The sequence below is a fragment of the Dicentrarchus labrax genome, unplaced genomic scaffold (assembly GCF_905237075.1).
Source record: "Dicentrarchus labrax unplaced genomic scaffold, dlabrax2021, whole genome shotgun sequence".
Lineage (NCBI taxonomy): Eukaryota > Metazoa > Chordata > Actinopteri > Moronidae > Dicentrarchus > Dicentrarchus labrax.
In genome coordinates this window covers 23,463,678-23,487,733 of record NW_026136721.1, presented here as the reverse complement: position 1 = coordinate 23,487,733, position 24,056 = coordinate 23,463,678, and the positions used below count along the sequence as shown (strand labels likewise).

At 41.1% G+C, this 24,056-nt stretch overlaps 1 protein-coding gene across 3 annotated transcripts in view; it reads right to left on the bottom strand.

The window, feature by feature from the left end:
- Positions 1-12,523: 12,523 nt before the first annotated feature.
- si:dkey-117m1.4 (serine/arginine repetitive matrix protein 1) overlaps positions 12,524-24,056 on the bottom strand; it is a 19,181-nt gene continuing 7,648 nt past the window's right edge. The window contains exons 2-9 of one of the 3 annotated variants that reach the window (XM_051384701.1): positions 23,905-23,999; positions 23,442-23,523; positions 21,951-22,314; positions 20,744-20,818; positions 17,777-18,945; positions 16,050-16,879; positions 15,568-15,816; positions 12,524-14,480 (exon numbers count right to left, since the gene is read on the bottom strand). In XM_051384701.1, coding sequence (XP_051240661.1) covers positions 14,227-14,480; positions 15,568-15,816; positions 16,050-16,879; positions 17,777-18,945; positions 20,744-20,818; positions 21,951-22,314; positions 23,442-23,523; positions 23,905-23,999 — 3,118 coding nt within the window. In that variant the 3' untranslated portion in view covers positions 12,524-14,226. The remainder of the gene's footprint in view (positions 14,481-15,567; positions 15,817-16,049; positions 16,880-17,776; positions 18,946-20,743; positions 20,819-21,950; positions 22,315-23,441; positions 23,524-23,904; positions 24,000-24,056) is intronic. The other 2 variants (XM_051384703.1, XM_051384702.1) reach the window with 2 other exon arrangements.

Below are 24,056 nucleotides of genomic sequence, written 5' to 3'. Positions count from 1 at the left end.
TTCAGAGAACGTAGTGTTCTAGTGGGGTAATAGGGTACTATGAGCTCTTTAAGATATGAAGGGGCCTGACCATGAAGAGCTTTATAGGTGAGGAGGATTTTAAATTCTATTCTACATTTTACAGGGAGCCAATGCAGAGAAGCTAGTACAGGAGAGATGTGATCTCTTTTTCTAGTTCCTGTCAGTACTCGTGCTGCAGCGTTCTGAATTAATTGGAGCGTTTTAATGGACTTATTGGGGCAGCCTGATAATAAAGAGTTGCAGTAATCCAGCCTAGAAGTAACAAATGCATGGATTAGTTTTTCTGCATCTGTCTGTGATAGGATGTGTCTAATTTTTGTAATATTACGTAAATGAAAGTAGGCAGTCCTGGAGGTTTGCTTTATGTGGGAGTTAAATGACAAATCCTGAACAAAGATAACTCCAAGATTCCTGACAGTGTCATATCAAAGTGGAGCTTCACACCTTTGACACAATGTGTCCCTGTTGCTGGCAATAACAACGAGATGGATGTCGTTGAGGTTCTTTTATTTATGTGGCTGGATTTGTGTGTAGAGTTTATTTTCTGATAAACATCTTTAGGCAATGTTGATTGCAACTTTATACATTATGGCCAACAAGAAACATTTTGTTACAAGATAAGGAAAATACTGCTGGGAACCTCAGTGGAACATTTAAGACTCAACAACAAGCTATAAGTATAAAATACATGGATGGAGATTGAAAAGAATATTACAGCTGTTGTCTGTTCTGCATATATATGTTCCGATGCAGACTGTCATGTCCGTTGTCTATCAAATTTACTGTAACCCTTATGGTCAACAAATTATTCCACTTCATGACTGCTTATAAACTGACAGACTCTATTAACACTGGATTTTCACCAAACCCTCTTTGAACTGCAGTCGCCCTATATAATTGTGAATTCCAGCTTTCCAAACAGTTTGGTTGAAATGTGATTTTGGATTAAATATTTTGACATTATGGGAGATACGCTTATCCAAGTTCAATTGATTAATATCATTTAAGCAAGTAAGTATGGAGCTGCCATTGACAGTATATACGGAGCTGCAGCCTGGAAGCAGTTAGCTTAGCTTAGCACAAACACTAGAAACAGGATGGAACAGCTAGCCTGGCTCTGTCGAAGTTTAAAAATGACACCAACCAGCCTCCAAAGTTCACTAACTAACATGTTATATATCTTTGTAGATCAAAGTTGTCGTTTTAGGGGGAGGTAGGTGTATTTTTATGGTTGGGTTAAATTTACTTACTTAACTGTCAACATGATAACAGAACCGCACATGTGTTGTATTATGGCAGTACTGTAAAGGCCCTTGTCTAAACACTTGAGAGGCTTTATGCCACTATCCTAATGTACCCCATAGTTTATATTAACAGTATATATAAATATTTTGCATAAGAGACAAACTTAGTTTATGCAGTTGAGGCGTTTAAGGTCAAACAAGCAAGTGTGTTGAGAGGGACATTACATGTGATGCATTTGCAAATTAATTATGATTTCTCATGGAAGCAGAGCTGCAGATGAAATGTGTGAAATGTTCCTGCTGGATCGCTGTGGGTAGTTTTCATAACATTACAGCTAGGGATATTTTTCTATATAGAAATTACATTTATACTGCAGGTAGCATAATTGGCTGGTAGCTGATTAAACAAGAGGGCGAATGAAGTATGTGTTATGACTGCAAATTCAGTCCCTTTTTCTCAGTAAGAGGAGGACAAAGAGGAGCCTCAGGGGGATAAGAGAGACATCATGGCTGCATTCATTTGTCCCTGAAGCTGATTAAATGCTAGTAGAAAGGGAAGTCATGTCTTTGGAGTTAAGGCTTTGTTGATGTTGAGGTGAAAATTGCAAATGCCAGATGTTTCCTGCACTAGGAGTAAAATCAGTACAACAAAACAACATAAATGTAGGAAGTTTAGTATTTACTAACTATGTATTTGTCTCTGTAGTCATTAGCAGTTGCCACATTTGGAGGAGGCGTTGCAACCTTTGCTGTAGTGGTGCAACATTATTGGCCTTAATAGTTTCAATAATCTTCTAGGTCCACTAGCTTTATTCCAAACCATATTGATCTTAGTCTTTGGATGCTTTTTTTGGGGCAACCGAGCAAATGCTATCTGCTGATGAAGACTGTGAAAGCACTGGAATAAGTTAGTAGTACACCTTGAGTCAGTGTTATTTTTTTCACCAGCTGTGTCTGATTTGCTGCTGTTTGGTGCATTTGAATTGAGAGTGAACCAGGGAAGAAAAACATTGAACAGTTACCATCACCACAAGTGGCCCATTTTACCAATTGTAATGTCCATTAATGTCATCTCATGCATTGTTTTTGTAAAAAATATCTGTCTTCGTGGCCATAATAATGTTTCCTACTCATGCTGAAAACCAAGAGCAAAAGAAATTCTAACAAAATCTTTACAAAGTAGATTGGTGTTTGTTCATAAAGATTATATTATTACATTTACGCGTCATTGAAATTGTCTTCTTGTTTCTGGTTTGGATTTGCTCTTCATAACAGTATTAATAACTCACGGTGATAAGATAAACCATCTAATTATGATCTGGGCGGAGGAGGTCCCACATAATATATCGGTTTTATTCTGTCTCAATTAAGCTTGTTTGTGTCAAGTAAATGGAGAAGTAAGCTACAGTGGCAGATTTAACATCTTGCCCCTGTTTGACTGCTTGTTTGCCATGTTTCTTGCAGTCATTAAAATGTGTAACGGAGACAAATGTGTAACGGAGATAACCCAAACCTCAGCCAATCAATGATGGCCATACACTGTGAGATTATGTGACTCCACTTGTCCTGCTGTCTGTACTCTGGCATTTCTACCTGGAAGTTCATTTTAAAATTAAAAAGTGACATTTTTCACAGAAACAAATTAGTCATGTGTCTGTTGTACACCGAGCGTCAGAAGAAAACGGCACTGTGTAATGTTCAAATGCATATTTCAGATGGAAATGTGAGTTCTGGGCTGTCTTGTGTTGATGTTTATTATGCAGAGGCTAAATATTGAATGTGTCTGTTGTTTATAACTTCTAAGTGCATTTCAAAGAAAGAATCATATTAGTGCACACTGAGTCTTAAAGAAATTAATTAACCAATCAACATCAATGTATGTTTGCACAGGGTCTGAATCTAAATTCTGCATATTTGTGACAAGGTTATAGACTTATGTCTGTTCTGGTCTTTCTAAACAAGGAAACTAATTTCTTCAGGTATGGGGAAAGTTCATTTTATATATGTAAAAAAACATGTGAGACACAATGCTGTGATGAAAGCATCGCTGCACTTCAGACCCTGTTTACACGGAAGACTCACTCCTCCAGACTCTGAGTCATAGAGCGGTAACTCAGTCATCTCATATGAAGACTGCAGATAAGTTCAGTTACTGTTTGGTATGGCATCAGAAAACAAAATGTGAATTTCTAGTAACTTTTCCTCTGTTATAGTCTAAAACACCGATATCAGAATGCCCATAAATAATGTATGTGAGATGATCACATGTTAAATAAGGGTTAGTAACACAATTTCATATTAGATCTTACACAGTAATAGCAGGAAAGCAGCGTTCCAGTAATAGATTGGTTCAACCGAAAAACAGTTCTCTGAGTGTAGTTTGCACTGCGTTATGGCATGTTATACAATAGTGTATTCATGTTTTCTATCTCATCTCTTTTTGTATTTAAAATAATAAAACTCTGCATCTCTAAGTGCAGCCAAACAACCAGCTAAATCTATCCTCAGAGAATTCATGTCAGGATAACAATATATAACTTAACAACTTCTTTTAATTGCATATGTTGCTGTATACAGTCAGCAGATTGTGTTAATTTAATTTGACCCCAGACTCTTCAAAGAGAAGAAAGCAATACTGAAGTAAACAGAATTAATTAACACTGCTTCAGGTCTATTTAGTAATGCATGACAATGTGTGCGCATATATGTGTTGGGGTATGTCTGTTCACTCTCTCACCAACTGACATACTATATTTTCCTATAGGAGCCCTTATTAGTGGAAGAAAATCACAAACGTTTGTGTTTTTGTTCCAGCTGGTTGTGTAGGAAAATAGAACAAATGTAAAAGCTGATTATTAAAGCACAACTACAACTAAGGAATGCACCAATATGATCATATCTCTTAAATTACGGAGGGAATAAGAGAGTAAAGCACAGATCTAAGGTAAATACACTGCCTGTCATGTAGTACAGCCATTTCAGGAGCTGAGCATGAATCTGACACAGTGGTGGAAGTGACAAGAATATATTCAGAGCCTGCGGAGGTCAGTGGAGCATAACTGCTCTTAAGCTCCTGAGACCAGAGACCAAATATGAAAAGCCTTGCTGAAGGGCAGCCCTGGTGGTTCAGAAAAACACAAGTACAAGAATTCCACATGTTGGGCAAATTACTGAAATGCCATTGCAGTCACTGAAGCATGAACAGGACACCTTGTGAGACCCATCAAACATACAAGTCATGTCTATACTGCCAGCTGAGCCCATGATCGCAACTGCAGCTATTCACAATTACTGTTTTGTCGTCCAGTATGAGATAAAATAATTTGTATCTGATCATCCTGGGGGAACAAGCCCACTATAAGGATAAATAGTAATTAAGTGTGGAGAGAAGAAGAGAAAAAAATCTGCTTAATTAACTGCAAAACTTCAAAATGATAAAACCTACAGTTAAACATTTTTTTTCTTAAAGAGGTAAATCTTTCCAAAATCAATGAAGCGCGGAGGCTGAGTTGCACATAAAGTAATTCCAGTAATTAAAGGAACATTTTGGGATGTACTTTTTGTGTACAGCCAGACATCCATACAAACATATAACTATATAAATATTACTCTCATGTATAAGGCTGGAGGCAGCTAGAGCAGCTTAGACTGCATTAGCATTAGGACTGAATGCAGGGTTAAACAGTTAGTCCGACTCTGTACAAAGGTATCAAAGTGTCAGGTAGGCTATACTAACACTCTAAAAAACTGTAAAACAAAAGCCATTTTACACTTAACATATAATGTGTTAATTAGTGAGCTTTAAATTGTGGACAACAGCAAGTCTGCGCCAGAGCCAACATGCTGGGTGATGTGATGTAGATTGTGGTGAAAACTATTCATCTCATCCCGATCAGGAGCAATTGATTACCGGGAATTTGGGTCTTTCCTGTCAAAAAAATGATGCATAATACTGGGACATAATCTATCCATCAGATGTCCGGTGGTTCAGTCGCGGCACAGTTCTCGAGTGATTCTCTGAGCTCTGAGATTGAGATGTGGCCTTGTTGACACTGTCTGTGTTGGTTGGTCTCACTGGTCATCTGAACTTATAACAAGGAAAAGATGGGCTTGTGGTACGAATATATGCACATAAAATATTTGGTTGTGGGCATTCAACTTTTTTTAGAGGCAAATTGGTGAGGGAAAAACTGCACAAAAAAAGATTTTTACTTTCCCAAATGCCAACATTTGTAGGCTAACCCTAACCCATATACTGTATGTATAACCCTAAAAGATCTATGTCTTCCATGCCTTTGTAGCCTTTAAGCAACATAAGTGTCAAATAATGTGTCTTGTCATGCACCTGTTCTATTAGTCCATATTGTTAACCAGCTTACTTTGCTCAGAATCACGGGTCTCAGTGCCACTCAAGAGTATCAGTAGAAAGAATAGAAAGACTGGGTCACAAGGTCCATCACAAGGCCAGACAAAATCCATACCAGACTTACAACACAAACGCATTTACGCCTATAGGCTGTTTGGATGGCCATGTGTTTGGAAAAATCAAGGATGCTGTTCTGTGTAATGACGCCTCATCATCACCACATTGGAAAAAGGACTTAACACACTGTAGGCAAAAGTTTGTGCTTTAGAGAGTCTGTGATTATATTTTAATGGCTTCTCCTGTTGACTGACAGATTTGATCTGAGGTCATGGACTGCCTCTCATCATCAAGGCTCTGCCCAGCTCGCTCGGCAGCAAGCCACTTTTGAGCCTTGAATTTCAGAGATCAAAACACACAACGTTAAAACCTTCTACCTCACATTCTCCTGAATTTCTTTTTCCCATATGAGAGATGTAAAACACATTCACGTTAGTTTGCAGGACCTATTTTGCATAACAGAGATGGAAGAATATTAAGTTTGAAGGCAGACTGATTTCTCTTAGGATAATCTGGTTTCAGAATTGATATCAACTCAATGGCTTGTCCATTAGGACAGATTTGCACAAGCGGGAGTTCCAGTCCAATCTTTCATTTTGATAGGAGAGGTTAAACAGGTTTGTCTGATAACAGAAGAAAAAGATAACAGGAAATTAATCAAGACATCATAATTTCTAAATTATTAACGATCCAGCAAAGGTAATTCAACTTTAAACACAATTATTCTGTAATCCTACCAAAAATGAAATAAGACTATAGAAACTTAATCAGTAGAGCAAATAATCATAAACTACTAAAGCAAAAAATTAATTTAAAGCAAAGGAAACTTACATATCAGATACACTGTTCAAACACCCACATGAGGCCAGCCAGCCTCTTTGTTCTCAGAGTTTGCCACAGGTGACCTGGCTGCCTATCAAGACTCTGAGTCTCCACTCCTCCAGGAAGCAGGGAGGTAGAGGAGGGTTAGAGCAGGAGGATTTTCCACAGAGTTGTTTTTGTTACTTGGACATACATTACATTATAGTGAGGATGAAATGTATTCCAAAGCAGCTTCCGCTTAGGATAAACTAAAAAGTCCTCCTCCTTTAGCCACACTAGTATCACGGCTTAAGGCCGGGCTATCCAATTGGCGGCCCCAGGGCCGGGTCCGGCCTCCTGAGGGATTTTGTACCGGCCCTTGGAGTGAAGTGTAGTTATTACATATGGGTAGTCTCATTCTTTCGTGCAGTAGGAGGCGGTATGCACCCCTTTAAGCCTAGACTATCTACCTGTTTCGGACATATATTTTGGGGGACCACACATGACCAATCAAAGTCGCCCATTCGCGCTCTGACCACTCTGACTTTCTTTCAAGCCAAGCACGAAGTTTGGCTAACAAGAAAAAATGTCTCTCTCTACCTTAAAAAAAAAAGTTGACTCAGAGAACAGGCAGTTCAACAATGAATGGACAGATAAATACGCGAATCCTGTGTGTTTAATCTGCAAGAGAGTATAATTTGAGAAGGCATTTCAAGACAACGCATGCTAACTTTGATGCTACTTTCCCATCGGGCTCTGCTGCTCGGAGGCAGAAGATAACAGGGCTTACATCTTGTTATGAGCAAAGACGTCGCATTTTGTTTCGGGCCTGTACGGATCGAGAGAGAGAACTGCGGCATCGTTACGAGTGGCATGGATATTGGACAACAAGAAAAAGGCGTTTACAGACTCAGAGACAGTCAATGAGTGTATGCTGGCATCCATTGAGGAGGTGGTAACAGATGAGAAGACCCGAAAAAAAAACCATTATCGAGTCGATCAAGCAAATTCCAATTTCTGACAAACATGAGGAGAGTCGAGTCCCTTTGCATCGGACGTTTTCGAGACGCTTTCGGACAAGCTGAGGAAGGCCGAGGTGATGTCTCAGTGATGTTGCACAGCTGTGCGAGTTTTTGATGGGGAATGTTTTCGTGAGGATCTGCTTGGACTCATTCCCATGGAGGGGCACACTACCGGTGAGATTCTCTTCACCAAAATTGTTTCTTTCTTTGAGGAGAACAACTTGGACTTGGCGCGCGTCAACGTGTTGGTGACGGATGGTGCGCCCTCGATGGCGGGCAGGGATCAGAGGCTCGCCGGGAGGATGGCAGCAGCGGCTCCGCAGGTGAGATCTCTACATTGCCTCATGATCCACCAAAGCCTCCTGTGTGCCAAGCTCAGTGGTGAGTTAAAAGAGACCATGGACTCTGTCATGGCAATTATAAACTTCATCCGTTGTACCTCCTGTTTACAGCACCGCCTTTTCCGCAAGCTGTTGACCGACATGTCTGCTGAATATAAAGAGTTGCTCGTTCACAATGACATTAGATGGCTTAGCAAAGGAAACGCTTTGAAACGTTTTTGTGAACTAAGAGAGGAGATTGTGGTGTTTCTCCGGTCTTCAAAATTGAAAAAAGCTGGCAAGTTTCTGTCTCTGATGGAAAATGATGAGTTTAATGCCGCTGTTTGCTTTTTGAGCGACGTTTTCCATCATTTGAACCAACTCAACATGGAGTTGCAGGGCAGAGATAAAACAGTCGCAGAACTGGTGGAGAAACTTCATGCTTCATGCATTGTAACACTGAAATGTATCTCCTCATTGTCAGTTGAGGATAGCGAGCTGTAAAGTTGTGTTGGTACAGTTATGTGCAATTAAGTGGATGTTCTCTGTTGGTTAATTGCATTTCTCTAATTGTCTGTGTCTCTGATTTTTCAACATTGTATTGCCATTTGAATGTAACAATGCCTTGGGCCTATGTGTCTTAGTGCATCACAATGTGCATATGTTGTTCTGCATTTACAAAATAGAATATATTGATTCCTTCAGTATGTTGTTGTAATTTCTTTATTTGTTACCACAATTACTCATATTCTCCGGCCCCTTATTTTGCCTCAGTTTCATGAACTGACCCCAATTCCAAATTAATTGAATAGCCCTGTTTTAAGGGATGCTGATGTCTTTGGTTGATCAGTGAAATATCTCTACTAGTATTGGATGGATTGCCATGAAATCTGGTACCCAGAGAATAAATCTTAGTGACTTTGGGACTTTTCAACTACTTATCCTTCAACTAAATCCACATCTACTGGGTGGATTGGGTCACAATTTGGGACAAACATTCATGGTGGATGAATACTGAGAGCCCCTGACTTTTCCTCTAGCACCACCATGAGCTTCATGTTGGACAGATTGCTGTGAAATTGTGTGAAAGACATAAGCCTTGGGATGAATTGCTCAAGCTCCATCACCAGCTCAAAATTTGTATTCGTCCTACCTGCTCATCATCACCACACAGTTAACATTGTCAGTGGGAACATGATATCGTGCGGGCACATGAAATAAACTCAAAGCGCTGCTGAGAGCCTGGAACCACGGTTGTTCTCAGCATCAAAGAAACGTCTGACTGAGACACGTGCATATTTTTTTCAATTTGCTGTAAAACCTGTAGATGGTGCACACATGTTCCTGGACTATATATCCATAGTGCAGACAGCCTGATTGTCTTTGAACAAACAGACAATATCCAGTCAAAGTCCACATCTGTCTTCACAGATTTCTCACATGCTTTGACACATTTATGCCATCCTGCTAAGCAGCTCTGTATTCACTCTCAGAGGTTCAGAAATTACATCGTGTACTCATTTGCTGCTCGGGTTAATGAAAACTTTGATTTTTTTACTTACTGGCCCTCACCTCTGACCCCAAATAAAGACTTAAGCTTTATTTTATTTGAATGCCTTGTAGCTGCACTCTGTTATGGTATTATGTCCGATATATAAGGTAAATGACCTTTGTCTTGTCACCAGAGCAAAGAGCTTCAAAAGGCCTCACATTCCCCCACACTCACATTCACAGTACTGTATACACCAATGATGGCTCAGCCACTAAAGAACACACTGACATGTTCACCTCGAGGTGGGGATTTGGTGTCTTGCTCAAGGACACGAAAGTTACGTTTACACTGCTGGCACAAGGAGTGAAGAGCACAAATCACATGGAATCTGATCTTTTCAATACTGATTTGGGCCTAATCAGATACAAGACTGATTTTTTGCACATCTGAGCAATAAGGATTTTATTTTTATTTATTTTATTTTTTTTACGTAATCCAAATCTGGTCTGCCACTCTCATCCACATGTCCTCATCTGTGATTGGTTTAGACTTCATGAGGAGACACAGAAAGGAATAATGACTTTTACCTTTATTCACCTATGAATCTGTGTTAAATGTCAAGTTTTCTTTCAAAAGAAGACCGCAGACTCTCAGTGGGTAAATATCAACCAGCACTTTCTTTGTCTTAAAATTGAAATGTTTGATTCTGATGAGATTGTTTCATTTTGTACCTTCACTGCCATCTTCTGGACAAAAGGAAAAATAACAGCCAGCATTTTCTGATTTGTTTACATACTAATTGAAAACTAATACAAATCACAGTATTATAGATATTCCAATAAAAACATAATTTTATCATATATTGAAATCAAAGCTAACACTTAAATAAGGAAAACTTGGTTATCTTCTGAATACCAAGGCCCTTGACCTAATTTAGTTGCCACCTTCCAAGCTTTTACATTTGAGTGATGCAAATATCTAGCTGGAGCTGCGACAGTTATTAGAGTTTCATCATAAACACACTCAGCGACACTCACCATTAACACCCATCTGTAGTTGCTGCGGCCCTTGACTTTGTTTTTGTATTCAGCTTGTTAGCAGCTTTTTGCGAGAACATTTTATATTCATAAATTATAGAAAACACAAGCAGATAAAAAGAGTTCTTGACTTCGCCTGTGTGTCACAATGTAGATCTGCTTCTGCAAAGCCTTTTGTGATTAGATTCTAATAACTGTTATGGATTATATTCAAAAACACAAAGAAAATAGAAGACAGGAGCTTAAAACACATTGCACTCAAGCCAGCTGTTTAGCAAGCAGTTCTCTTCAGGGAATCTTGTGAGTTTGACAGCCCAAATAATAAGCGTTTAATGGGTTTTAGGTGCTTCACTAGTGCAGAGGGTGGTGATATTAAATTTACATTTGACCTTTATTTAACCGGGATGATCTTCAAATTCATCTTCAAATCTTCAAAAAGAGATTTCTGGCCAAAATTTCACCATGTCCATGTCATATAAACCAACACAGAACAAACATTCAGAGCGGTGTAGAGTAAGAAAAGGAGGAAAAACTTAAAAGACATTTAAACATATTAAATTCACACACATTATACATCCTTGCACTTTTTCAGTCCCACAATCATTCATGATTATAACACAACCAACACAAGCAAATAGGCACAGTGAAAACGACAGCCATCATAGAGAGGACTGAGATGCAACACCGTTCAAAGAGTAACTTAAAATAACTTCCTCATCTGGCTGCAGTGATGTACAGGTGTACAAGGACCCTGCAACATCACTGTTGAGTGTAGTTAAATTTAGACTGCTAGATGACAGTACTTGACAATAGTGCATGACTTGCACTGGATTGTTAACATTAAAAGTGACTATTTCAGTCACTTTTAATGTTAACAATCCAGTGTCAAGAATGTGTCAAGAATGGAAAAAGAGAAGAGGGAGAAGTTCAAACCCTGAATCCATCAAGTCTGCACAGCTGGAGAATCACATTATGAAGTGGGTGTGAATGTCAGATGGTCCATTTTGAAAAAAACCCAATAGTCCGATGTTGGAAAAGTGTAGAGGCGAAGGTTTTCTGAAGCTACTCAACCATCCGACAAGCACTTCTGAACAAATATACTGGCAGCTTGAGTTGTATGCCAGCATGTCAGTACATTTACAAGGTAGTTTGAGGCAAAAATCACTCCAGAAACCAAATACATAAAGGCTGTATTGGTATTAAAGAGCTGACAATTTATTTAATGTGACAAAGCAATAATGTCAGATTTTGACAAAAATATGAATGGGGCACTTGGCGTATTGTACTCTAACAATTTAGTATTGCACTTACATGAAGTAGCAAAGTGGTCTAAATCAAGGCAGCAGAGGCCAAAATAATTTTAAGTCCTTAGTGTGGTTCAAGCTCTGAAAACCTTTGAGTAGTCAGAATACTAGAACACTGCTATACAAGTGCAGTCCATTTACCATTTAAAGACACTGGATCCTACATTTCCCATAATGCAACCACTAACCTCATTTAGTTTGACCGTTACTGACTAGTAAATGCCCATATCTTAAAAACACCAGCACCAGTTTGTAAGGCAGGGTTTCTGATATAAAGTAATCTGGGTCCTTTTTAGCAGACTCTATAACGTTCCCTCCAGAGCCACAGGAGACATTATACACTCACCTATGACTTTTATACCTTTCCAGTCGATGCTGTGACCAGTTTTCATTTGCCATTTTGCCTTTGTTTAATTAGTGACAGTGTGATAACCTACTGGAATCGCTCTGCAGTTTTATGGTAACCAGTTGGCTACCCTATGTAACTGTATGATTAGTAGACAAGTGAGTCACCAGGATGGAGGACAAAGGCTGATGAAATTACCTCGTGCTGCTTTGTCTGATGAGTCATACTGACTATAAATGAATCCACTTAGCAGTTCTCCATGGAAGAAATGTATTTTCAACAACCTGAACACTAGTCACTGTAGCAGGAACTGGTATACTCAAAAGCACTTTCCTTTGATTTCTTAGAACTGTTAATGGTTTATGAACCAACACCTCCATCTAGTGTCCTTAACAGGGACTTGCATGTGTGAGACAGCTGTAAATACCTTCTTGTCCACATTTATGTAATAAAGTAAAACTCACAACAATGTTTTCACCAGAGAGACACATAATAACCACAGCACGAAACATAGAGCTTTAAATTTTTATAAGACTTATAAAAAAGAAAAAACATAACAATAACCAAGGCATGTCATACATTGTGTTTTTTCTTTGTTTCTCTGAGGAGTATTTACAAACAGGCTTATGTACAGATAGCAATAACTCAGATATGGAAAAAGCTACATACTGTATAATCTAGCACAAACAACCAGTTAGCATAATGATAATATATTTGTTATGTACAATGTAACTGGCAAGGCTAGAGCAAGAAAGAACATAAAGATTATGCAAAAGGTTTAAATAACTTCAAGTATCTGTCTTGAGGTTTCATGGAGATTTTAGTCTGATGGACGCAGATTTCCAGCAACACTGAAGAGAAACCAAAAATCTGCTCGAGCTGCAAACCGTGTAGTGTGGCTGGGAAAGGACAGGAGGAGCTCTAGCCGTTGGGAAAAACAACAACACAGACAATGCAACAAACATGGAGACAGAACAATCACTTCTCTGATAAATGCCCACTTTTTAAGAAACTTTTAACACAACCAAGAAAAATCTCCTCTCCGACATATAAAGTGATATCCAGCTTATTGGCCTATAGCACCTTTTTGACTGCTTGAAATAACAAATGTGCGACAGGCTGAAAAAAAACAACAACAAACTAAAGGAAACGAGAACATACTGTACTGGTCCTCGGAGGGGGGAGGCGGGGGGCGGGAAATGGTAGCTGTTGACATCTGGAGTCCAACGCAACAGGTTTCAGAACATTTCTCATGTTTCTGGACTTTGTGGTTTAACTTAACATCTTAGGTATCCAAAAGTAATTTCACAACATTCTGAGGCCATTTAATTGTCTCTCTCATGAAACCCACATCTCCCACTCTGGAAAATCTTCTCCATCATAACGTCGAGTTCCACTTTAATTAAAAACAACGCCATAGTAACTGCAATAGAGTAACTCATTCATCACCTAGTACCTTACACGTAAAATCAAGGTCCAAATATAATGAAACCATAGTCAGAATTGCACTGTCAGCTGTATGAAAAGAAGAACTAGCTTGTTTGAAAAAAAAAAAAACTGGCTATTCTTCTAGGTTAGCAGTAGTTAGACCTACTCTAATTATATAACCACTATTAAGAAAAGTGTGGCCCAAGCACGGGCCATTTGTCCTATTAACGTCTCCAAGTGCATATAACACTAATGCTACTTCACGACGTTCATATAACAACACTGTAGGGCTCAACTGCCTCCCTTGTTTTATATTTCAGTTTAGTGTATCCATTTTGGAAGAAGAGAAAAAAATGTCCATATACAACACGACACAGGCTGCGGCCAGTGCCGTGGTCTCTGAAGTCCCTCCCCAAGGCATGTCTCAAACGGCACCCGTCCATGTGCACTGCTTTTGACAAGACTTGCACTGTAACCCTCAATTCAGGAGCACCATAAAGACTCTAGTGTATTTATTTTATTTTTTTTAAGACGTTAAAGTAGAGCAGCAACAAAGTTAATTCCAATTTCTGTTCTCGTATGGCTCGAAATCAAAATGCCATCAGGTGTCGAATTAGAAGCCATGTCTGAAACAACCCCACGCTAACAGAAGAGTGGAGTAAAATTTAGGACCGTCCTCTCAAAATTAGTGCATTTCCTGGGCAGCAGGGTACCATTTGAGAATCTGCTCTGATCAGCTGCACCTCACCAAGCATACCTCCCTCCCTTCCCCAAACACTTCCCCCCTCTCAGCAGACAGTGAGGGGCTGGGGCTCACTTTCACGCCGCTGGTTTTTCTTCAGCAGCTGAATGCGGTTGTGGCAGTAGAACTTGATGGCTCGCCAGTCGCGGTGGTTGCTGACCAGCAGGGGGCACTGCTGCAGGCAGCGCTCACAGTCGGCCTTGGCGGGGACTCTCAGCTCAGTGATGTTTTGGGTCAGGTGCTCCTCGACCGCCGCACGCTCAGCCTCTGACCAGGGACGCTTTAGAACACCTCGCTTTCCTACGAAGGAGGAGAGATAAAAGGTGGTTATGTGTGTTGTAAGAGCTTCTACAATAGACCTCCTGAACTCGTGACTGTGCTCTTTGAACACATTGAGAGTGCACATGAACAAATCCCACAAAAACACTGTGTTGTAAAAATAGTCACAGGACTATAACTTTAACCAGGAAAACACAAATGTTTTAATCAGATAATTTTTCCTTTCAATTAATATAATATCTACACTGGTCGTCGAAACTAGTCGCGCTACATATTCTGGATGTTGTTTTGATAATGTAAGCCACAGTGTTCAAAGGCTCTTTCATTTTTTGTACTTTTCTTACTCCAGTGTTTTAGCCGTTTGGTCCAAAGCTCATGTTTTTTTGGCAACTGATGCCTTCAAGTAGGATTTTTTTTTGTTCACTGTATAAATGTGGGCTGTTAACTCGAAATTTAGCGATTCGGATGTGTACTGATATTTAAAAAAAATAAAAGATGGGAACATTTGTTGCCTGTCTTGTTGTTATTTTGCACAATAATGTAACAGAAAAAAAACAAAAACATTGTCATTTGTCCTCAAATGTTGAAAAAAAACCCCTCATTTTTAAAGTTTTATTGTTTGAAGCACTGTCACTTTTTGTTTGTATGGAAAGTCTGACTGATTTATTGATATAAAGAATCATTTGCATCTTATCTAACTTCCTTTTTAAGCAATTCTGAACTTGTACACACTATTTTGTGTCTGATGTGTGTGTTCTCAGCAGAGTGTATTTCTTGCTTTTTGACCAGTGTTCTGTGCCTTCTGGGATAAACATGTACCAGCAGACTTTTTGCTTCACCTTCAGATACTGACTTGGAGCCTGTCTGGCAAAAGCTTGAACTATACTCTATTCTTATTTTTTTACGAATTATAAGTTTCTTTGTTTTCCTGTTATTTTGCTATTATTTCGGCATTTGTTTGTTTTTTTGTTGTCATTTTTTTTGTTTATTTTGACATTAGATTTTTAGCTGCAACTTTGTTTTTTATCAATCTCACCAGCACAATTCTATTTATTTCTCCAATTAGTTAACTTGTGCAATTACACTTGTGATTGAAACCCAAACAAACCTGATTTGGGCTGACCTGAGCCTCTCCTGCGGTTTGCCGGTGGAGGTGGAGGAGGTGGAGGGGTTGGCTGGGTGTTCTTGAGCTTCTTGGGTCGTCCCACCCGCCCGTTGTTCTTGCCCTTCCTGACATACAGCAGGGTAGGTGTAGGGTTCGGAGCAGGAGCAGGGGCAGGGGCCTCTGGCTTCTCCTTCACCTGCTCTCCTTCAGACTCTCCCTCTGAGTACGAGTCTGCAGAGTTTCCTGACATAACTGGAAAGAGGGAGGGAATGGAAAGGTTGCAGGGAAAGAGGAAGCATGGGGAGGAAAGAAAGAGCAGAACTTGATTAGTCTAATCTGGTACTACACACAAACATCCACAAAAACTGGAAGACAGGTCATAAACATTTTCCAGCCAGGGGACGTTGATGATACAACTCATCTTGGACAACAGAAAGAGACAAAAGTCACTGTCACTCATTCATTCAGCCAACAATCTATCTCACCATCCAGTTCCAAGCAGATGTGGTTCAGGCTCATTCCTCTGAACAGCACTCCATCTCTCTCTCCACAAAGCACAACTCGGCCCACTCTGCCCATCAGGCCTGGGTCTTGGCCAATTCCTGCACAGTTCTGTGTCACGTGATACTCTCTTTCCAGGAAGTGCTCCAGCCTCTCTACAGCGCTGTCTCCAGGCTGCCCAGGCTCCTCTCCTTCTCCCAGCAGCAGCAGCTGGGTCAGTATCGCTACCTGCCGGCGAACCCTGGTCTGAGTCAGGGCACGGGGATTGCGTGTACCGCTTGAGCGGGCCAGGCTGCGGAGGAGGTCGGTGCCTCGCAGTGGTGTGGCAGGGGAGTGGTAGGGCCTGGCAAAGACATACGGGTTTGCGGGGTCGACTCCCACATCCTGCCGTGTCTGCAGGAGGAGCTCCAGGCAGGGCTCACAGTGAGGGGGGAGGATGAGGGGCTGGACTCGTCCACGTTTACCCTGGACCCCGACTCTGGGGAGGTGAGGAAGCACCAGGCGCTCAAAGGGGGACAGGGAAGCCTCTAATGGGGTGAGAGCTGGAGGGGCTCCAGGTGGGACAGGAACAGGGCACTGGGGAGTGATGCGAGCACGATATTCAGCGATGGACAGCTTGGAGACCTCACACTCGCGTCGTCGGTTGTACAGGATCAGGAGAGCCAGGCTGGAGTGGCAAAGAAGGCGCCAGGCCTCGGCTGACTGTAGCTGCCGTGACAGGGACAAGAAGGCAGAGTGCTGCAGCCGACGAAGGTACAGCACCAGAGAGGACAAGGACGAGAGGAGGGGCAGCAAATGGTGACGCCCGGAACTACTGAAAAAAGAGAGACGGTGAGCAATTAGTTCCTTCATTCATAATAGTTTTTATTACCTTACAAGAATTGAGTGGTGGTTTGTTACAGTATCCTAAAATCTGAATCTAACTGTACCAAAATTACACCAGTGTGTATTCTTTAGTGGCATCTAGTGTAGTTGCAGATTACAAACCCCTCACCTCACCCTCCCTTTTGAAGCATGCAGAAGAAACTATGCTGCCTGTGAAACTTGTACAAACTGTGAAAGGCCATAGAGCCAGTTTGGTCTGTCCGTTCTGGGTTACTGTAGAAACATGGCAGTTCAACATGGCGGTCTTTGTGGAAGAGGATGTGTTCCCTCTGTAGATAAAAACGTCTCATTCTAAGATAACGAAAAACATATGTTCATACACTAGAAAGAAAATATACCTATGAGTATTATATAACATTTTTGCTAACAGATCCTCCTAAGTGCTACACACTGCTGAACCTCACCAGAAATATACCAGCTATCATGTTACTTCAGAGCCTGGCAGGTATTAGGGGTGAACTTTAAGATGATTTGTGTGTAAAATTTGTTATCTTTCTTAAGAATGCCATTAACATTGTCTTTTTCATTATCAATTAAAGTGCAGATTATTTTAACAAATCCTCACACTTCTTCTACTCCCCTTCTTCTTGCCAGTTAATCTACCAGTTGATCTAATCAACTGATGATTCAACCATTGATTTAGTCATTCACATCCCTGATGTCATACATTCATGTGATCTTTAGCTACTTAAAAAATGTACCGTCAATTTAAATCATTTCAACAAATAAGTAGTGTAGACAAAATGATTCATTGATTAATCAATGATGAAAATAATTGTTAGTTGCAGCCCTGCACTCAAATTTGCCCTCAAAGACCTAAAGTTACCTCAGTAGGTCCTTTTCCTTATCTTCTGTTCCACTTTCATCTTCTACCTCCATCACTCCATTCTCCTCCTCCTCCTCTTCCTCCTCCTCCTCATCTTCCTCTTCTTTTGGTGGCTCCATCTCTTTGGGCGACTTGCAGCTGAAGGACTGAGGACACACCACCTCAACATCCTCCTCCTCTTTGGGCCTCTTTACCTCCACAACCTCCACATCTTCTTCATCTTCGTCCCCCTCATCCGCTTCTTCCTCGTTCTGTCTTTCTTTCTTCAGCCTGCTCACAGCTCCCTTCCTGGACTGTGTCACAGCCACAGGGGGTGGACTTCTCTTTAAGACAGACACCGGCACTGCATTCTGTCCTCGCGGAGGAGTCAGCAAAGGTGGGGTGGAGTTTCTTCCAGCGGAAGCAGGGGATTGGTTGGCTGCTGTGAGAGTGGGCGGAGACATGGAGAGGTCCTGGACGCCATTCTGTGGAAGATCTGAACTGCGGCTCTGTCCCGCAACTTGTGACGACTTTGAGTGCTGCTGAGTTTGTGTGTGAGCTGTGGTGGGGTTTGGGTTCTGTGCGTGCAGGCGGGGCATCTGTGTGTAGCGCTCCACTAAAGCAGAGCACACTTCTGGTTGGTGTGCATGGTGTTTATCTAAGTGGCGACCCAGGGAGCGGAAGTGGCGTCCACAGTACTCACAGGTTTGGCGCATGGAGTCTATGGACACTCCTCCTCTGGGGACATTTATGTTGACGTTGCTTGTGGTGTTGGACCCCAGGGGAGCAGGAGCTTTGAACACAGGCTTAGCTGAAGAGGAGGAGGAGGAGGAGGAAGACGAGCAGGGAGGGGAGGACTGCGCTGGAGGGTGGGACAAAGGAAGTGGACGGCTGTGTTGAGGAATGTTGGCGGGGGAGACCAGTGGTGGCCGCCCAGGTGGGGTCCGATGGGGGGTCTTTTTCTTTGAAGGTGTGCCGCGTCGTTTTTTGCGACGGCGTAGGGCGCGCCCGCGGGGGCTGGCGTTGTCCTCATCTCCAGCGTCCGAGTCACTGGCGTCCGAGTGGGAGATGGGGGAGGAGGAGGGGGAGAGGGACCAAGAAGGGGTGACGTACTCCTGTTGCTGCTGCTGTTGCCGCTGTTGCTGCCGCTGCTGCTGATGCTGGGCTGTCAGAGAAAGAGGCTCATCCTCCTGGAAGTGTGTGACAGGGACAGGGTGGGAAAGAAAGAGCATGTCACCAGCTGTCCAAAGACATTTTTGCAATATTAATATGATGATTTCCTTTTTTTTTTACTTTTTCAAACCATTTTTCTTACTTTGTTTTCCTGTTTTCTAAGTTTATTTTTGCAAAGTTTATAACAAGTAAGGAAATAGGTATAATAAGACCAGAGGTGCTTTTCCTAATCAACAGAGGTCACTGGCACTGTAAACCATCTTTAAACTAACTACCCTAAAAGTCACAACTGTGCCCCAAAGATGTCACCACCTTGTCAGGTGGAGTTACTTGTGCTGTTTTACTTTGAAGGAGTTAAACTTAATGATGACTTATGTCATTATAACATAAAATACAACTATTATCCAAAAGAGGGGGAGGAAGACTTTATTTTAATGATTATGTTGAGTCCAACATTAGTGTTGTCCACCCACATCCACAAGCACAACTGCATCAACCATTTGCTCACTTATATTGTGTTTGTATTGTAGTGACTCAGTGCTGTTTTTTGCTGTGTAGATCTTAACAACACACAGCACCACAGAGCAGAATAACCTATCAGATTCAGTGCATGGTCTCTCATACAGTTACGGTTCTGTCAATGTTGTTTTGATTTTTTTTTTTTTTTTTTTTTTTTTTTAAATGCCACTGTTTTGGAAGAGGAACAGTCAGCACAAGTGCTGCCATCAGTTATATTAGAACTGGAGAGTATTTCTTCTTTGAAAGAGGAGCAAAGAACGGCACTGAAGGGTTTTTCCGATGGAAAAGATTTTGCGCTTCTCCCACCTTCGGTAAGCTGTCACTTGCCAAGTATTTTCTGAAAGTGCCTGCCCTTTTCCAAATAGTTTACAACAACAACTTCCCAGATGTGTAAAAAAAAAAAAAAAAAAAACATCTGGCACAGTCAGATTACAAAGTTTTAAAAGAAACAGGAAAATTTGTATCTTACTACAATACTTTTTTTGTCCACTTGCAGACAGAAGAAACAACATTATTATCTACTTTTCTGTTGATATTTGTTGAGCATCCAGCAGTTACAGAGCAGCATTATCATTCATTTGAGACATGTTTCTGACCATCTGGTGAATTTAAGTCCAATATTCCCTCTCTTATAGCTCTGTTTTTTGGTCTCTAAAAACTCCTGATGGAAATATCTGGCTCTTAGCTACTAAATGCTCAAGCACGTTCACCAGCTCATCTCTTAACTGTACCCGACTGCAGTTTGGTACAGTGTACAGTGGGTTTTTAGAGCTTTTTCACTGAAAACTGCTGCCTGCTGCTGAAAACAATGCTATGAGAGCTGTGACAGTGAATGAAAACAGTTAAGTTGTGTGCTGGACAGCTAAATTATTATAATTAGCTGAAACTCACTATGAAGCTCAGTAAAGTCAAGGGGAGCTGAAGATTGAGGTGATAATTTTCTGTGAGTTCATCACTAAAAGTGACAAAGAGCTGGAACAAGCTGATACTGTCAGACATAGTGGAATAAGATCTTTTTTTTTCAACCTTTGAGCCACTTGAACCAACCTCTGAGAAATACAAGGAAACTGGATGTTAAGGAGTTAAGAATTACGCAAATGTTAGGTGATATTTATATATACGTTGACATTTAATTTAATTTAGAAAAGTGTAAAATGTTACCTTTCCAAACATTGGGTATAAGGCAGGTTAATCTAAATTTGGTGTGTATTGTCTAGTTGTCTCTTTTTAAAATAATACAATTTATGTTTTTATCAGTCTGTGTGCTTTTAGGAAACAGTGGTCTTTTTCTCTTACCTTTTTGATATTGTTGTTGTTCTCTGTGTCAGAGTTACACTCATGTTGCGCTGGAGACACAGTACCACGGAAACCCTGTGGGACACAGAGCAGTCGCATTAAAACAGCCGGCACACAGCTCATTAATGTTTGCCATCACAATCAGCCTCAGCTGTCACTCAAGAGAGCAGGAGGACACCCCTCCACAGTCCAAATCTCCCACTAACAAGCCAAACAAAATACGTAAGAAGACATATGAGCAATAAATATGGGCGTTATCTAGAATGCCAAATACAGAGCAAATCAATCAGTCAATAATTAGAGTAGATGATTAGAAACCTAAATAGACTCCGTTTAGACTTATCTAAGCCAAATGTAATACACTAAAATATGGCTTTGGGGCAACTATGAGCAACCTTGGTCCCACTTAAACCTCTAGTGTCAATTTCTCAATTTTTCAATTTAATTTCCTTTAACAGAATCTGGTGTCATTATTCTTTTGAGTAAATTGATCCAATCTAATGAGATCCATTAAAAGGAACAGATGTCATGTTATAACCATGGTTACTGTTGCTAAAGCACTATAGGTAGAGGGAGAACTGGAGCTCAGCCATCACCATGGTAACCCCATGCCTTACGTAGCTTTGTGTGTGTGTGGCGTGAATGTGTGCGCAGTGTGTGTGTGTGTGTGTGTGTGTGTGTGTGTGTGTGTGTGTGAGACTGACAGTGAGTGCGCGAAGCTGATCAACAGTGTGTGAATACACATATGGCTGCCTATCTGAAGTCATCAGAGATTATGCACAGCCTGTGAATGTTCTACCTATGAGGACCAAGTAAAGGACAGACAGGTGAAGGAAACTGAAATGTGAAATAATCTGAGCTGGTTTTCGATTAGAAATTGAGTTCCAGAGGTGAGGTTAAAATTAGGTTTTGGTTCAGGTTAGGTTAAGAATAAAAAATAGGCTGTAAACCAACACAAAGGATGAGAAGCTCTGCTCAATCTAAACATGATGTCCCATATTTGCATTGTGTTCTGGTCTATTGAGGCTACTGTTGGTAGAGAGGACTGATGCATTTTCCTATTTTGCCAATCATGTCTAGCCGAGTCAGGTTGTTGTGGACACTGGAGGGTTAATAGTGACGGCAAAAATGTCCTCAAAAATGCTCACAAGTGTAATACCTGAAACATATATGTGTAGTGTATGGATCTGTCATTCAAGGCACTGACCAGGTTCTCTCCCCACTCTGTCAGGCTGTAGTCCACAGTGATCTCCTCTCCCTTGGTGATGTCTCGGATGGCGATAACGACCAACCGCACCTGGCTGCCACAGTGGACCTCTCGGATGCGGCAGTTAGGTGACGGAGGGAAGGAGCTGGCTGTCGGGGCTGGAGCAGAGGCTGTCGGGGCAGCCGGAGCAGTGGACGCTGGGGTCAGAGATGGGGCTTGAGCTGAAGTCGCCGGAGCAGGAGCAGGGACTGGTGTTGGGGTTGGGGCTGAGGAAGCAGCAGTAGCCGCACCCGGTGTAGAGGCTGAGCAGGAGCTGGTCTTGGATCCGGGGGAGACTTTGCCATGAGCTTGTTCTGATGGACCGCTGGGATGTAAAGGGGGTGGGTGGTTGAAAGTTAAAATCACTATTCACTACCATCAGACAACATGTGGTGATGTTGGTCTGTTTCTATTCTGTTCCAATGCTATTCTTTCTTCTTCTACATGCTGTGTATCAGTTATGCATTTTTTTATTATCTAAATAATAGGTTGATTGAAATGTATCAACATTAATCAACTTACAATTGTATTGTTTGTCATTTATCAAGCAATTCATGATCCTTCAATTTAGTGATTCTATTTGATCATTTGTTGCTTTTCTGTTTGAATCAATTGAATTGAATTTAAATATCTGATTATTGTAATGTCAGCCAGACAAACAATATGAGGTCTTGGTATATTTGAGTTATTTTATCAGCTAAAGGAGTGAATCAAATTAAACAATTAAGAATATTTCCTTATTTGCAGCCCTATTTTTCTGTTTGTTTATATAATTTAATTCACTGATTGCATACTATATGCAGAGGGGTAATATGTCAGATGTACAGTTTATAATGGTTCTATGATCCAGCTTTGCTCTTGCGTCTTCATGATTTGGCCGTATGTGTGTGTGTCACAAATTGTAACAATAAAAAGGTATATGAATACAAGTTACACAATTGTAATTATGATGTTTTTTCATTGTCCATTCTTCTAGCCGTAGGGTTAATTTCTTTACGGTAGGGAAACTACTGAAGCTGGATGAGTGTAAAGCAAACAGTAAGAATCCACAACTACAAGCTTATGCCAGTGCTTCAGGGCAGTAATTCTCAATCCTAATCCTCACAGTGCTACTGTTTTTCTATCCTACTGGCTAGTCAACTGCATTCTTCTGACATCTCGGGTATAAATCAGCCTGATTATATGGCTAAAATGAAAACCAACAGGGTTGGCGAGTCCTGAGGACCGGGATTCAGAAGTGCTGCTCTCAGACAAAGTTGTCCTCGAGTGCTGAGTTAGGATCAGCAACCATTCATTCTTTTCTGAATTTAAAAGCTGAGCAAACGAAGCAGCCTTTAGACAGGTCTCCAGAAATCATTTAACCATTTATTGGCCAGCTCATTCTTGAAATATATTAGTATATTTGTATATAGTTAAATACACATATACACACACACACAAATATACACTCACCAGTTGTGAGGAGCAGCATCTGTGCTGTAGAAAGGCCCATCCAGTGTGAGCCGTTTATTCTCTGCTGCTTCCTTACGATCACCTGAGAGCACAGCAACAGTCAGTATAAAAGGATTACATACAAGTATGCAAGGACACACACACACACACACACACACACACACACACACACACACACACACACACACACACACACACACACACACACAAAGGTCATCACCCCATCTCCTGGAGCACATACACAGGTGCACATCGCAGCACATACATAGTAGGCAAGCACACAAACACACACGTATAAAAGTAGGTCACACTCACTTGCACACGCTCCACCCCCATACCAATCACACAGCCACACAGACAGATGCACATGCACACACTCACACACAAAACACACACATACACACACAGTTGATGGCAGTGAGAATATAGCATGCTGATGTAACACTACTACACAAACACACACCTGGGCTGAAGCTGTGTTCAGGCACGCTCTCGTCCTCAGTGTGTGTAACAAAGACTTTGACGGGTGTCCCTTTCCTTTTCCTTCCACAGCCGCGCCTGCAGAGAATACACACAAACACACACAAGCAATTATCATTTAATCAATCGGACTAC